Source organism: Anolis carolinensis, chromosome 3 (assembly GCF_035594765.1).
Source record: "Anolis carolinensis isolate JA03-04 chromosome 3, rAnoCar3.1.pri, whole genome shotgun sequence".
Taxonomy (NCBI): Eukaryota; Metazoa; Chordata; class Lepidosauria; order Squamata; family Dactyloidae; genus Anolis; species Anolis carolinensis.
The window spans coordinates 100,630,273-100,644,839 of NC_085843.1; the positions used below are offsets into that span (position 1 = coordinate 100,630,273).

Genomic DNA, 14,567 nt, shown 5'->3' on the forward strand with positions numbered 1-14,567 from the left:
GGGATGAAGGGAGAGGCTTTCATGTGCTTCTGGGTCTAGGCTGAAGCATGATACAAATAAAATTGTTATTTTCAAGAGTCACAACGTGGCACTTGTCTTAAAACTTCTTTAAACATGACTAAGGCATGAAGGATGAAAAGTTCATCCCTTTCATCCAAATCCCCCCCTTGCTTTTCAGCTGATTTACCTCAGTTTCCTCCAGTCTAAGCACAATGTGACTTACAACAAAGTACAATTTTGCTTCTCAATCTTGCAATCCGATAGCATCAGCCGAGAGACCATCAACTGATGGATCCAAAATTAGCAGTGTCAAAACAAAGTGCTAACATCTGTGAGATACCACACAAGCCTAGACTTTCAAAAATTTGTCAACCATCAGAAAATATTTTCACATTAATTGCAAAAACTGAAGAGTGCTATAATAGCCTCCATTATTAAACAACCATCCCTACACATTTGCAGACTTGATTATTTGTGGATTTTATTTAAAATGTTCTCTGTAGAAACCTTTAGGTCCTCCAGTGTGGCTCTAGTTAACATCTTCCTGTCATGCTGAAAGATCTAGAGACTTCTAGAGAGAAGATCTCTCTAGGAAACTTTACGTCTTCCAATGTGATTCTATGGTTAGCTTCCAACACAAGGTGACCAGAGTCATGATGGAAGATGAAAAAATTCTAGACACACATTTACTCAGGTAAAAAATACAAAATTCTTTGTGTTTTTTCAGTTTCACAGGAGTCTTCTGCTTCTAACCCTTGGAAATCTGGAGGGTAAACCTGTAGTTCAAAGGGCCAGCAGCTGAGGCTGTTAAACCCCAGATTTCTTCAACACAGGAACAGTCGAACATTTCCTGTCAGTGAAGTATACACACACAAGCAGGCTCTACGTATGCATATTTATTTATTTTAAAATCTACAAGCAGTTCAGTAATACTAGGCAAACAGCAAAAGCCCTTAAGGTTTTTATAGTAGCTTAATTTAAACAAAAAGAATCACATTAAAGATGGGCAATTGGAACAATACTCTAATAACTATTATTGCTTTATAAAAAAGGTTTTAGTGAAGCAACACATGGACTAGTGATCTCATAAAAATATATATGTACATATAAAAAATCTACTCTGCATCTCAATTTCAGAACAAGTCCCCCAAGTAGTGCTTCTAGAACTTTCAAGTTTTAGTATATAATTTATTAATTTTCAAACGACATGTTTAAATTAAATGAACCCTTGAACTGGTACCTTCCCAGATATAAGACACCGCTAATTTTGCAATAGGTCACTTACTGAAGAGAACTTCTCTTCTGGCGGACACATAAAGCAGGAAAACAGTACAATATTATATATTAGAGTGGCACCCACTGAATCATATTGATTTATTATTATTCCAAGTTAAGTTAGAATGATATATGACCAAGAAATAAAACTAAGTAGTCAACAGCATGATGAAGTAGGCTTGGGCTTCCGGTGAAGGTTAACTGTATCAGTTTGAATCAAGTGATCTGACCTATCATCGGTGGCAAGAACTCTTCGAACAGCTTCCTCAAAAGCTGCTGCAACATTAGTGGCATCTTTTGCACTAGTTTCAAAGTAAGGATGATTGCCGTTGTTTCTGCACCAGAGCTGGGCTTCTTCTGTAGAAACTTGTCTTTCACTTATATCAACTTTGTTCCCCAGTATCACAAAAGGAAATGTTTCAGGATCTTTCACATCTGCATAGTAAATAAATTCTTTTTTCCAGTTACCCAGGTTTTGGAAACTTTGAGAGTCATCTACGCTGAAAGTGAGAAGACAACAGTCAGAACCCCTGTAGAAAGGAGTCCGTAAGCTCCTAAACCGTTCTTGACCTGCCGTGTCCCATATCTGCATTGTGACAAAGTGTCCATCCACTTCAAGGTCTTTATTTAAGAACTCTACACCTATCGTGTGGAACAGCTGAGTGTCGAACTTGTTAGTGACATATCTGTTCATAATTGAACTCTTTCCAACTCCTCCATCTCCTAGAAGGATTACTTTCAGAAGTGATGATTTAGCTGCCATTGCTTCAAGACTGGATTCTTTTTAATCTCCAGTTCTGAAAAACAAAGAGACCCTTTTCATTATATAGCTTTTTATTTCATTTGTTACATAAACATCTTTCACTAATACTGCAATATAGCTATTAATATTGTAAGAATCAATATTTGCTCACAAAAATTGAAGATGGATTTTAATGCAATCTGAAATATCCTAAGTCAAACAGAAATTTTCATACCATTCAGACTAATAGTTCACTGAAACAGCAGTCCTGACAAGCTGACAGACATGGTTTTCATTAATTTCTATAAATTGTAAGACACATCTGAAAACCATTATCAGCATTATTGTAATTCCATTCTGCTTCCAGATTGAATTATGTCAGGTTTCTAAGCCTACTCAAGTCCCTAAGGCTGAAAAGGAATTTGGAGGAAATGGCATGGGAAGACAAAGAGAGCAAAGGCATTCCAATTTATGTTCCAGAATAGCTGGTAATGTCATTAAATTGGACCAAGTCAAGTTTGAAGAAGAAGAATATGTAATAAACGATAGTAACATGAATGAAACGGGCTTCTGGCAAATATGTACTTTGTGAGTTTGAATCAAGTGATGTCACTTATCACCAGTAGCAAGAACTCTTCTAACAGCTTCTTCAAAAATTGTTGCAATATTAGTAGCACCTTTTGCCCTACTTTCAAAGTAAAGATGGTTTCAGTTGATTATGCACTATACATGGACACAAATCCAACTGAGAGAATACAAATTCTTAATGGAATTTTATCAGCGTATTTGTGATTGATAGTGTGTCCCCACTCCAAGAAAGAATGCCCAATACTCGTACATTCTCAGTACCAGGCATTAAGAGGATATTTTGCATAGTTTTTGCACCAGCTGGCTAGATCTTCCTTCCAGTCTGAATTGTCTATATAGCAAAACTGAAGTGCAAATATTTGTGAATTACGTGTCACACAAAATTATGACATATTTTTAAAGACTGAAATGAAGTTATTAAACAGACATTTTTGCCAATTTAAAATACTAAATATATATTTGCTGGTTGAGATAATCTGAAGAAAAAAAACAGACAAGCAAAAGTGTCCTATAAACAGGATCCAACTCCAGAAAAATGTAGACACAGGTTTGTAAGCCACCTTGAGTCTCATATTAGGAGCACGATTGTGGAATTACCTCCCCTGGAGGTCTGATTCGCACCAACAATGATTTCTTTCTAATGCAAAACCAAACCATGACTTCATATTAAAGCTTCTGGGGAGTAATTTTTTCAAGTGTATTTGTTAACTTGCTCTATTTGCTCTACACTAAGAGTGGGATAGAAGTATTTTAACAAATAAATAAAAACAAATGAACAAACACAGCTAAAACAGATACATGTAATAGAGCAGATGTTTCTATATTAATGCTTAGTAGAGGAATTCATTCCTTGATCATGTTATTTCTACCATAATTTTAAAAAGATAATTGGTCTATCTAGCCTACTACCATCAATTATGCCTGGCAGTGGTCTTCAAGGTTTCAGCAAGATTGTCTTCTTTTGCAGGGAGATTAGAGACAAAGCACATACTCTACCAGTGATTTATAGCATCTCCCAAAGAACATACTGTATATGTTCAAAAACCAGTGCAATAGACTTGAAATCCAATGCCCTTCTTACATAATGTAACACAACTGGGACAACACAACCTATTTCCAACACCAAGCATTTTTCATTAATTATGGCATTTGGTACATTCAAAGTCTCACTGGCGCATGAAATAGACACCCATTCAGCTGCTCCTTTGTGATGGAGCAGTACTATCTTTGATAGAGCTGCCTCACTGGCTGGCTTTTTGTTAGCCACTTCAAAGCAAAACAGTAAGGTTGGATACAGGATAAGAAAAAAATATTAACCTCCTAGTGAAAACTGATTCTATTCCAAAAAGAAGGACATCTTGAGGGAAACAGGTAACACTGCTCCAGGCAGTACCATTGTTACAGTATTCTTTTTTTTTTCTCTAAAGTCAAACCACACCACAACCTTCTATTTTATTCTCAAAAAAATGCATCCACACACTTCTGTGAGGGCACTTGTGAAATCAACAAACATTCTGAAATGTCATAAAATTGTACTTTTACTCAATGAACTAACCTTGTAAAGTTTGTTTTAGCCTTCAAGCCTTAAAAGAATGAAAACAAAACATTTTTGCTGTATTAGAAAAATGTATTTGTTTAAACTGATATTTCAATCCTGCCATTTCTGAGGTTGCTGATGCTAGCATAATATTTTGTTCTATTTAATGGAGGTACATTATTGGGAGGGGAGGTTCAAATGGATCATCCAGAATTCTAACTAGATTTCTATTTATTTAAATGGAGCTGTTTGTTCTGTTACTTCTTATTTCCAGTATACCTTTCAGGCTTTATTGCTCTTAATGGAGACCATAAAAAGCCTAAAAACATCAGAACCAGTCTGATCTTAGAAGCTAAACAGGGTTGGCCTTGGTACTTTGACCGAAGACAGCCAGGGAATAGACTTTATGTAGACTTTATTTCTGGGGAAGAAATTGGCAAAAAATACCTCTAAATATTCCTTGCCTAAGAAAACCCTTATAAAATTCGTAGAGCTGTCACAAATCAACAAGAGTAGTATGTGGTGCAATGAAACCACAGACTTAATCCTTTTCATTATATGAAGATGTACACTAATGCATCATTATACATCAGAATGTGTTGAACTTTCCACACAAGCTCCTGGTAGAATGTTACACAAGAATAAAATACAAAAAATGCCTCTTCTGCTTGTGTAAGTTCTTGAGCAAACAGAAACATGAGAACTGCTATAGAACCTACTTGTTACAGAAGTTCATGAACTGTTAAGCAAGCATTTGTGCAACAGCGCTAGCAGCTGTTTCTTTGCCATTTGTAGTACTTTATATCAGAACCCTAGGCCCAGGTCCAGACTTAAAGTTATATAATAAATTAAACATGCCAAAGTGTTTTAATTTTTCTCTTAATATTTTATCTAAATACAACATGATGCTGGTGCACTTAAAAGAGATCGCTTCTTTCAATCTCCTAGGGGACATTGAAAGGACAGCTTCCCAGAATCTAACCATGTGGAAAATGTAACTTCCCAGCAATAGATCCAGTCCTTTCATTGGTATATCACCCCTAATTTTCAAAAATTTCCTTAGTTTCACAGGAAATATTGGACTAGATCCAATCTCAAAGTTCCCTTCACCATATGGTCTTTAAAGGTAGATCATCCACTATTTCTTCACTCCTATGTAACAAGATATAAATGTTCTATGAAATTATCAAGACTCGTTCTATTATTAAATCCCCCCTTCTTCCCACTAAAAATGAAATATTTTCTTATAATAGTTACCTTTACTGTTCACTTTAAATCATTATAATCAAATACCTGCAAAAAAGAGAGACAGCATATTACTACAGGCCACACTTCAACCATACATTTTAAAAGTTAACAGATACATTTAACACTTGATCAAAATACTATGTTTAAGATTTCACATATCACAAGACGTTCCAAAGCACATTATTCTCATCAAGCAGTGGAAGTACAAAGCATTATTACACAACTGTTTAGTCTAGGGCCACTCCATTCTAAAGAAGTGGAATTAATGGCTATCCCTTTTAGAACTACTAGGCTTCTTTTTAATAAAAATCTTGAAGCAGAAAGTATGTACATTATTCACCGCATACTAATGAATAGACACAGAAGGTGACAGGAGAACAGTTGTGCTGATATGTATTTGAGGTTAAAAACTGCATAAATTAAAGAGGAAATGATTTTATGTCAACTGTTCTACAATTTCAGTAACACTGACTGATTTGAGGTTAGAAAAGAAAGGATGAAGCCTGGATATGAGGCTTAATACAATCATAAACTACTCCCTTTAGTATGCCTGTTGAGCTTCTAATGCTTCTACAGCCTTCGTCAAAATGGACATAAATATCAAGTATGTACACTTTAAAGTGAGTGTTGACATACAGATAACTCATCAGTTTTATCTCTGGACTAGACATTAAAATTGAATCAATATTGAACCCAAAAGTTGAGATTTGTCATCAACTTTTCTTAAAAATGCATGAAATTTTGGGAAATAAGTCTGTTTAGAAAAACAGAATTTGATGGAAGACACTGACTCTGTACTTTCTGTTCCCCAATTTATAGTGCAGCTGCAGCCAATATTTTTAGAACATATAACAGTAACCCCATTTAGAGTCTGCCACACATATACAGCTTAACTATATAACATGTAGCATTTTCATGAAGACAAAAAGTCCCTTTTCTTCCATAGACTTCACGTTGTCCTACCCTGTTGTCCGCTTTATTTAGACTTTCATTGAGGTTTTTCATCACATTAAAAGGCAAAACTTTTGCACTGGGTTTATGTCAAGAATCTGCCACACTGCAAACCAGGCTCTCCTCTGAAAGATCTTCTAATTGTTAGAGAAATTACATCATAGTCATTCTCTCTGATACAGCTTGAGTTTCCCCTTTCCAGAAGTCCTAGACTACAAAACCTGCAACTTTTTGCTGCCATTGCCACATCCAACTTTGAGGAAAAGGGGCCAGTTATATATTCAGCACTCATTGAATCTTTCTCAAGGAGCTCTTGCTCCACAACTGTTTAGAAAACTGATGGGAGAAAGGGAACAGGGTAGGATTCCAGGTTTTATGGCTTGACTTACGCAAAGACCCTATAAAACCAGACATCTAGAAAAGGAAAGGTGGTAGGCTAAGGGAATATTAGGAAGCTCTGGCACCCCATCCAATAAAGGTCATTCGCAGACTTCGGGCCCCATATCCAGGGCACCTGCCTCACCAAACGCTACCACTGTCAAGGTGGAATAACAGTGTAATGTAGATTAGCTAGGCAGCCAGAGCTTTCCAACATTCCTCAAGCCTGCAACAATCAGATACATTTGGACTTAACCATGTCATAACAACTTTTTTTTTAGGTCAGGCTTCTGGATCAAGACCACCACCCCCCCCCCCCAGCCCTTTCTTGACAAATTTCTGACAGTGGTGACATGACAGCTCTTTAAGGAAAATCTAGATGTGGAGATAGTCCCACTTTCCCAACCCTCATTTCACTATATACATGAAATATAAGTATTCCAAAAACTGAAAACATTAGAAAAAACTGGTTCAAAGTATTTCAGACAAGGGAGACTCAACATGTACGATGTTTTTGGAGATTATAAACAAAAAGTATTGTTTTCAACAGATTTCTGAATTACAGTATATACTCGAGTATAAGTTGTCCCGAATATAAGCTGAGGCAACTAATTTTATCACAAGAAAACTGGGAAAACATTTACTCAAGTATAAGCCGAGAGTGGTAAAGTTCAGGAATAAAAATAGAAACCAATAAAATTACATTAATTGAGGCATCAGTAGGTTAAATGTTTTTGAATATTTACATAAAACTCTAATTTAAGATAAGACTGTCCAACTCTGATTAAATCATTATTCTCATCTTCTTCAATGTAAATGCCCTTATGTATCCTTTTAATAATAATAGAGTAAAATAATAATAAGAGTAAAATAATAAATGTAATAATATCAATAAAAATAGAGAAAAATAATAAATGTACCATATATACTCAAGTATAAGCCAGCCAGGACCCTCACTCGAGTATAAGCCGAGAGGGGCTTTTTCAGTCCTAAAAAAGGGCTGAAAAACTAGGCTTATACTTGAGTATATACAGTATTTTAAAATTACAGCTTTTGGCAATGTATTCTAAATAGTTAATTAAATTGCCTGCAAGATAAAAAAAACCCCTACTTTTAATGTTTGACTGCCTAATTTAATAGCAGTTTTAAAAAAGAGAATTGCACAGGCCTATAGGAATAATTAAAAGAGTAGCAACTTCATTCCTATAAAATTAGGCTCCATAATTCCCACAGAAACTAAACCCTGTGTGTTCTACCATGTTAGCAAAATAGTCTCTGAAATGTTCCCAAAATACACGCATCATCCAAAAAAATGTTCAGCATGATGAATGGACAAAGGTTTGAGGTGGAACCAATTGTTCTGGTATGGTTACATGAAATATTTATAACATGTTTTTGCAGATTTTACTCAATTAAACAAAATACAAATATAAACAAAATGATAAAATCTTAGAATATTGATAAAAACATGTCATAAAGCAAAAACTAATGTAACACTTTTCAGACTGAGAGAAAGAAGTCTGCAGAATAAGCTTTTGTAGATTCATTTTCAGTAAATATATTCAGTGTACAAAATCTTATGCTGCAAACTCATTTCTCTGTGTCCCAAAGGTGCTACAATATCAAATGGAAGACTGATCTAGACTACCACTTCTTAAACTGTGGGTCTCGATCTCAGATAGGGTCCCCTTAGCTCAGTGATGGCTCCTGAAAAATTTGGCAACAGTAAAGGTTTTCTCAGCATCACTTAGTAGCTGTTTTAGACATTTACACAAATCTGTTGTGCAGTGTTTATAGTTGACTCTGCAGAAGATGCTTCAGCTATACTTCTTAAAAAACAACCTGTTTAGTAAGCTTTGCAAATGCCAATTTGTTATCAGTAAATGCTTGATGTTTATACCTATTGTATATATTTGGGGTCACATAAAAATTTATCTGGCCAAAAGTGGTCCTGAGTGGAAAGGTTTAAGAAGCCCTTATCTATACAAACATGACTACATCTGAATTCTGCCAACATGTCGCCAATGAGCCAACTATAAAGTGTCAAAACACTAAATGCTAAATAGTTTCCGCATTTAAAAAGAAAAATCTGCTGAATATAAAGCATTATAATACTATCAAGAAGGTCAGCCATCAAACCATTCCCAGATCATAGGGATGCGTTCACTACTATCCATTCTTCCGTCTCTAAAGCTGAGAAAATATTAATTTAAATATTTTGCCCATTCTTTTCAATACAGATTGAAAGTCTCTCAAGAGTCTCAGGCAGATATCCTTTCTAGCAATATTTGCAAAGTGAACCAGACACTTTTTGTATGGAAAAGTGTATGTTCTACCCACTGAGCTGCAAACTGGCTAATTAAGTTCTTTTAATTTATACCATGAAAGTTTAAAAACCCAGAGCAAAGTATTTCAAGAACTACTGGTTAGAGTGAATTATTAATGTTAGGACTTAATTGCACCTATCACAATATCCATGACCAGAAGAAAACTATGACAATATATTATCTGGAAAGCAAAGACAAACACCATGTTCTTGGTAAATGAAGCAGTTTACTCACAGATACAGAACTACAAAAACTGGAGAGTCTTTGTACTTTGCAAACATTTAAAATAAATCAGAGCCTAATGTAGAAATCCTTATTGATGAAACATTTCCCAGACCTGTGCCAAAGAGCCTATGCATCCTTTTCTTTTTACTTGGAATGGCTCTGGGGAATCACAAACAGCTTTTCTAAACCATTTTCATATTTTTCTCATATTTGTTTAATATTCTTTAAATGTGTTTCCTTTCAATAACATTATTCCTTGTTTTAGTGGTTGCAGAAATGTAATCCCATGCAAGGAAGGGCATAACTGATGCAAAGGTTCTAGAAATCCTTTAGTACTTCTGAGCTCTGGGACTGCTTTTGGATTCCATACTGCAGTTGTTTCAACAAAAATGAAGTCTGCTAATGGAGCTAAGTGGGTTTGGGCCAGACTGCTGAAGGCTCTTCAGCTTCTGATTACAATACAATCAAAAGAACTTCCAAACAAAGAATTGGTGAAATTACACTGAGGGGGAAAAAAACTCTAGTTTTGTTAGCATACTCCATCTATATCATATATGATGCTGCAGGGAGGAAGAACCACTGAAATTCCTTGATACAAACTATTATCTAGAAATTATTCAATTTTAAAATTAATTTTCATCTAAAGTGCCCACAACTATGCAACTGCAATTTTTCACTCCTGAATGCATGACACAACTGCATCAAGCTATAACAATGCAAAACAGCTTTAGCTGTAGGTTTATCAAACTCCTCACACATCTTGTCTTCCATATGAATTATCTATATACATTCCAAATGACACCATGATCAAACCAATGGGAGTATACGGAAACAATATGAGGCAACTGAGTAAGTCAACTTGGAAAAAACTAATCTCCTTCATCAAATATTTTGAAATAACAGAGCTGAAAAACTTCCTCAATGTTTATGAGATCTTCCCACCCACTCAGCCATCCCCATCCTGTCAGAACTATACATCTGTGTCAAGGAAACCACAAATGTTCAGTCACTGTGTTCAAGAATTTCAGTTCAACAAAGTTCAGTGTAGTCCTTTACATGTTGGGAAGCTTCTATTTCAGATATTCCCCTCGATGGATTGTTACCTTGACGTGATGAGGGGGCTTGCGTGTTCCAATGAACCTGAGGGCACAACCACTGGAGTCATGCACTCCCAGGAGGGGCCACAGGCTGCAACAGATTGAGAAGCCACTCTCATTGTGTTAATCACACCACTGTGGGACCTCAATCTGTGAAGACTGTGTGTTGACCGGCTGTGCACCAACCTCTATATATTAAAAAAAATCACGCACAGGCGTCTTCCAAGAAATGGAGGACCATCATCCTCGAACTACGAGGGATCACCTAAGAATAAGGATTTCAAAGCAACATTTCCATACAGATAAGAATTACTTTTATGCAGTGCATAAAGGAGGTTTCTCTTCTGTGAAAAAAAACCCTATTTTTTCCTGTTCTGCCTTATATAAATACTAAATTCAACTCCACAACAAAAGGTCAAAGCTATTATAGCTATACAAGTTAGACTCAATATATTATGTCACTTGACATTTCTTAATGAGACATTCTTTGTGTTTGTGCCCCTTGGTACACAAAGGTAGCTAGAAAAATACAGAGTCCAATCTGCTTATCTTCACCAGAATATCAAATAAACCTTGGAAAAGAAGCAAAGCAAAAAAGCTCAATTCAGGTTTTTCTTTTTGAGAGAAATTACTGTTTTTCTACATGACAAAAGCTAGAAAGAAAAGAAGACAAAGGCGATATACATAAAAAATGGAGCTGTCCCCTGACAGTCCAGTGGTTTTTAATCAGTTCTGAGAAACTGCCATGAAGAGAAATTGGTCACATGCCAATTGAGAAGCATAGAAGAGACGCTATTTCTCCACTGAACAGCCTCTCGGCCTCAGCATCACGGGATCTTTAATCACACCACTTCTGTGAGTCCGGAAGGAAAGCAGAAAAGGTAGATCAGCAGCTCCAGCCCCTCACTCCTAGAATGGAAGTTAACTAGCACAGAAGGAAAGCATTCATGTTTGCATAAAGACCAAAGGCGACAAGCACAGTAGAAAGAAACTTTTCTCCTCGCCTCTAATACAATCACTGAATCTGAGAGTGGAAAGGGCCTTCTAGTCCAATCCCTTGCAATGTAGAAATATGCAACTAGGATAGCTTGAGTATCCCTTATCCAAAATGTTTGGGATTTCGGAATACAGTAAAGTTTCAGTTAACCAGAAATCTGAAGCAACCAGCAAAAAAAACCAAAAATAATAAAGTAATAAAGTTTCCATAGCCAGAATCACTAGGTTGCTGTGAATTTTCCGGGCTGTATGGCCGTTCCAGGAGCATTCTCTCCTGATATTTCACTTGCATCTATAGCAAGGATCCTCAGAGGTTGAGGAGTCTGTTGGAAACTCACTTCAAGTGGGGTTTATAGATCTGTGAAATGTCTAGGGTGGGAGAAAGAACTCTTGTCTGATTGAGGCATGTGTGAATGTTTCAATTAATCACCTTGATTAGCATTTAATGGCCTTGTAGCTTCAAAGCCTGGCTGGTTGCTGCCTGGGGGAATCCTTTGTTGGGGGGTGTTAGCTGGCCCTGATTGAGTGTCTGGAATTCCCCTGCTTTTTTAGTGTTGTTCTTTATTTATTGTCCTGATTTTAGAGATTTTTTTAATAGTGGTGGCCAGCTTTTGTTTATTTTCATTGTTTCCTCCTTTCTGTTGAAATCGTCCACATGAATGTGGAGGAAAACATGAAAATGAGGAAGCCATGACGATGAACAAAATCTGGCTAACAGTATTTTTTAAAAAAACGCTACAATCTGGACAATAAATAAAGAACAACACTCTGAAAACAGGGAAATTCCAGAAATGAAACAATCTAGGCCAGTTAATAGCTCCCAACAGAGGATTCCCCCCAGGCAGGTAGCAGCCAGGCTTTGAAGCGGCATGACTATTCATTGCTAATCAAGGTGATTAACTGCAACATTCACACCTGCCCCCAACAGACAAAGGTTGTTTCTCTCACCCTGGACATTATTCCAGATATATAAACCCCACTTGCCTACTTTCCAACAGACCTCACAACCTCTGAGGATGCCTGCCATAGTTGTGGGCAAAACGTCAGGAGATAATGCTTCAGGAACATGGCCAAACTCACAGCAGCCCAGTGATTTCGGCCATGAAAGCCTTCGACAACTCACAGAAATGGAGATATAGCACCATTGCATCGATGCAGTCTGGCTTTTGTTTCTACAGTAATTTGTTTTCCACCTTGTTTTTTTTTTAATTTGGCAACCAGAAGAGGCCAGCGCCAGGCAAGCAAGAGAAGAGAGGGCTCTCCCTCCCTTCAGGCCAAACATACCAGCTGGTCGGTTGCCCCGCAGACTCGACCCGCGCTTCTCCCGGCCCCACAAGACTTCCAACTCACTTCTGTTTTCCAGTCAAGACCGAAAAAAGGAATGCGAGAGAACGAGTGGGACGAGGCGCTCACCTTTCCGGGAGAGAGAGAGGCAGCACCGGCCTGCGAAGGAGGGGGCGGAGGAGCTCGGGGAGAAACAACATGGCGGCGACGGCTGCGCCATGGGGGCGGGGCTGATGCTCCCGCGTGATCCCGGGCGCGAGGGGGCCGCCTCTCCGCCTAGTGGAGGGAAGGCTGGGGCCGAGGGGCGGGGCTTCCCTCGGGCTCACTTTCTGGACGGCGCTCTCTTTCTCATCAGCCTCTGGTAGATCAGGATTTGGCAGCGCCTTGATACTGAGCCTGCATCTACGGTAGAACTAATCCACATAAGGCGGCCTATAAATAAAATTATTATTATTATTATTATTATTATTATTATTATTATTATTATTATTATTGTGTTGTCGAAGGCTTTCACGGCCGAAATCACAGGATTGCTGTGAGTTTTCCGGGCTGTATGGCCATGTGCCAGTAGCATTCTCTCCTGACGTTTCGCCTGCATCTATGGCAGGCATCCTCAGAGGTTGTGAGGTCTGTTGAAAATGAGGCAGAGGGCTTTACATATCTATGGAATAATGTCCAGGGTGGGAGAAAGAACTCTTGTCAGGACAGTAAATAAAGAACACCATTCAGAAAAACAGAAATTCTAGACATGAAACAATCAGTGCCAGGCAGCTAACACCTCCCAACAAAGGATTCCCCCAGGCAGTAAGCAGCCAGACCTTGAAGCTGAAAAACTATACAATGCTAATCAAGGTGGCCAATTGCAACATTCACTCTTGCCTCCAACAGACAAGAGGTCTTTCTCCCACCCTGGACATTATTCCACAGATATATAAACCCCATTTGCCTAGTTTCCAACAGACCTCACAACTGCTGAGGATGCCAGCCATAGATGTGGGGGAAGCATCAGGAGATAATGCTTCTGGAACATAGCCATACAGCCTGGAAAACTCACAGCAACCCAATGATTCCAACCATGACAGCTTTCGACAACACATTGAACTCTTGTTTGTTTGAGGCATGTGTGAATGTTGCAATTGGCCACCTTGATTAGCATTGAAAAGCCTCGCAGCTGGCTGTTGCAGCCTGGGGGTATCCTTTGTTTGGGTGCCTTAAATTGTTTGGTTAACTTGCACTTGATTGATGGCAGTTTGGAATTCCCCAGTTTTGGGACCCAAACGCAGCACCCAAACACAAATCAAGAAACATGGAAGGCATTGCAGACTATTTCAGCCAGAAAAGTCAGCCATAGCAGAGCACTTGATGAACCAACCTGGGCACAGACTATTATTGGAGAACACAGAAATGTTGGACCACTCTCACAACCACCATATCAGACTACACAGTGAAGCCATTGAAATCCACAAGCAGGTGGACAATTTCAACAGAAAGGAGGAAACCATGACAATGAACAAAATCTGGTCACCAGTATTTTAAAACTCTAAAATCAGGACAGTAAATAAAGAGCAACACTCAAAAAACTGGGGAATTCAAAGCTGCCACCAATTGCCAGTTAACACCTCCCAAAGGATCCCCCCAGGCAGCAACAGCCAGGATTTGAAGCTGCAAGGTTTTTCAGTGCTGATCAAACTGGCCAGCTCCAACATTCACTCTTGCCTCACACAGACAAAAGTTCTTTCTCCCACCCTGGACATTCCAGATATATAAACCCCCTGTATCATTTCAAACAGACCTCAAACCTCTGAGGATGCTCCCATAGATGCAGGTGAAACATCAGGAGAGAATACTACTAGAACATGACCATACAGCTCGAAAAACTCACAACAACCCAGAATTAATGCAGTTTGAGACCACTTTAA

General features: G+C 38.1%; 1 protein-coding gene across 4 annotated transcripts; it reads right to left on the reverse strand.

Moving 5' to 3' along the window:
- Window positions 1-881: 881 nt before the first annotated feature.
- Window positions 882-12,921, reverse strand: rab9a (RAB9A, member RAS oncogene family). Of its 4 annotated transcripts, XM_003218864.4 has the most exons (4): window positions 12,778-12,921; window positions 5,400-5,435; window positions 4,161-4,188; window positions 882-2,072 (listed from the first exon to the last, which is right to left on the reverse strand). In XM_003218864.4, exon 4 carries the CDS (start codon window positions 2,036-2,038, stop codon window positions 1,433-1,435), a length of 606 nt encoding a protein of 201 aa, XP_003218912.1. In that variant the 5' UTR covers window positions 2,039-2,072; window positions 4,161-4,188; window positions 5,400-5,435; window positions 12,778-12,921; the 3' UTR covers window positions 882-1,432. The 4 variants fall into 4 exon arrangements, with proteins under 4 accessions (XP_003218912.1, XP_003218911.1, XP_008105442.1 ...); XM_003218863.4 differs by lacking the exon at window positions 4,161-4,188 and having other exon boundaries at window positions 12,778-12,920; XM_008107235.3 differs by lacking the exon at window positions 4,161-4,188 and having other exon boundaries at window positions 12,649-12,784.
- Between the last annotated feature and the right edge of the window lie 1,646 nt (window positions 12,922-14,567).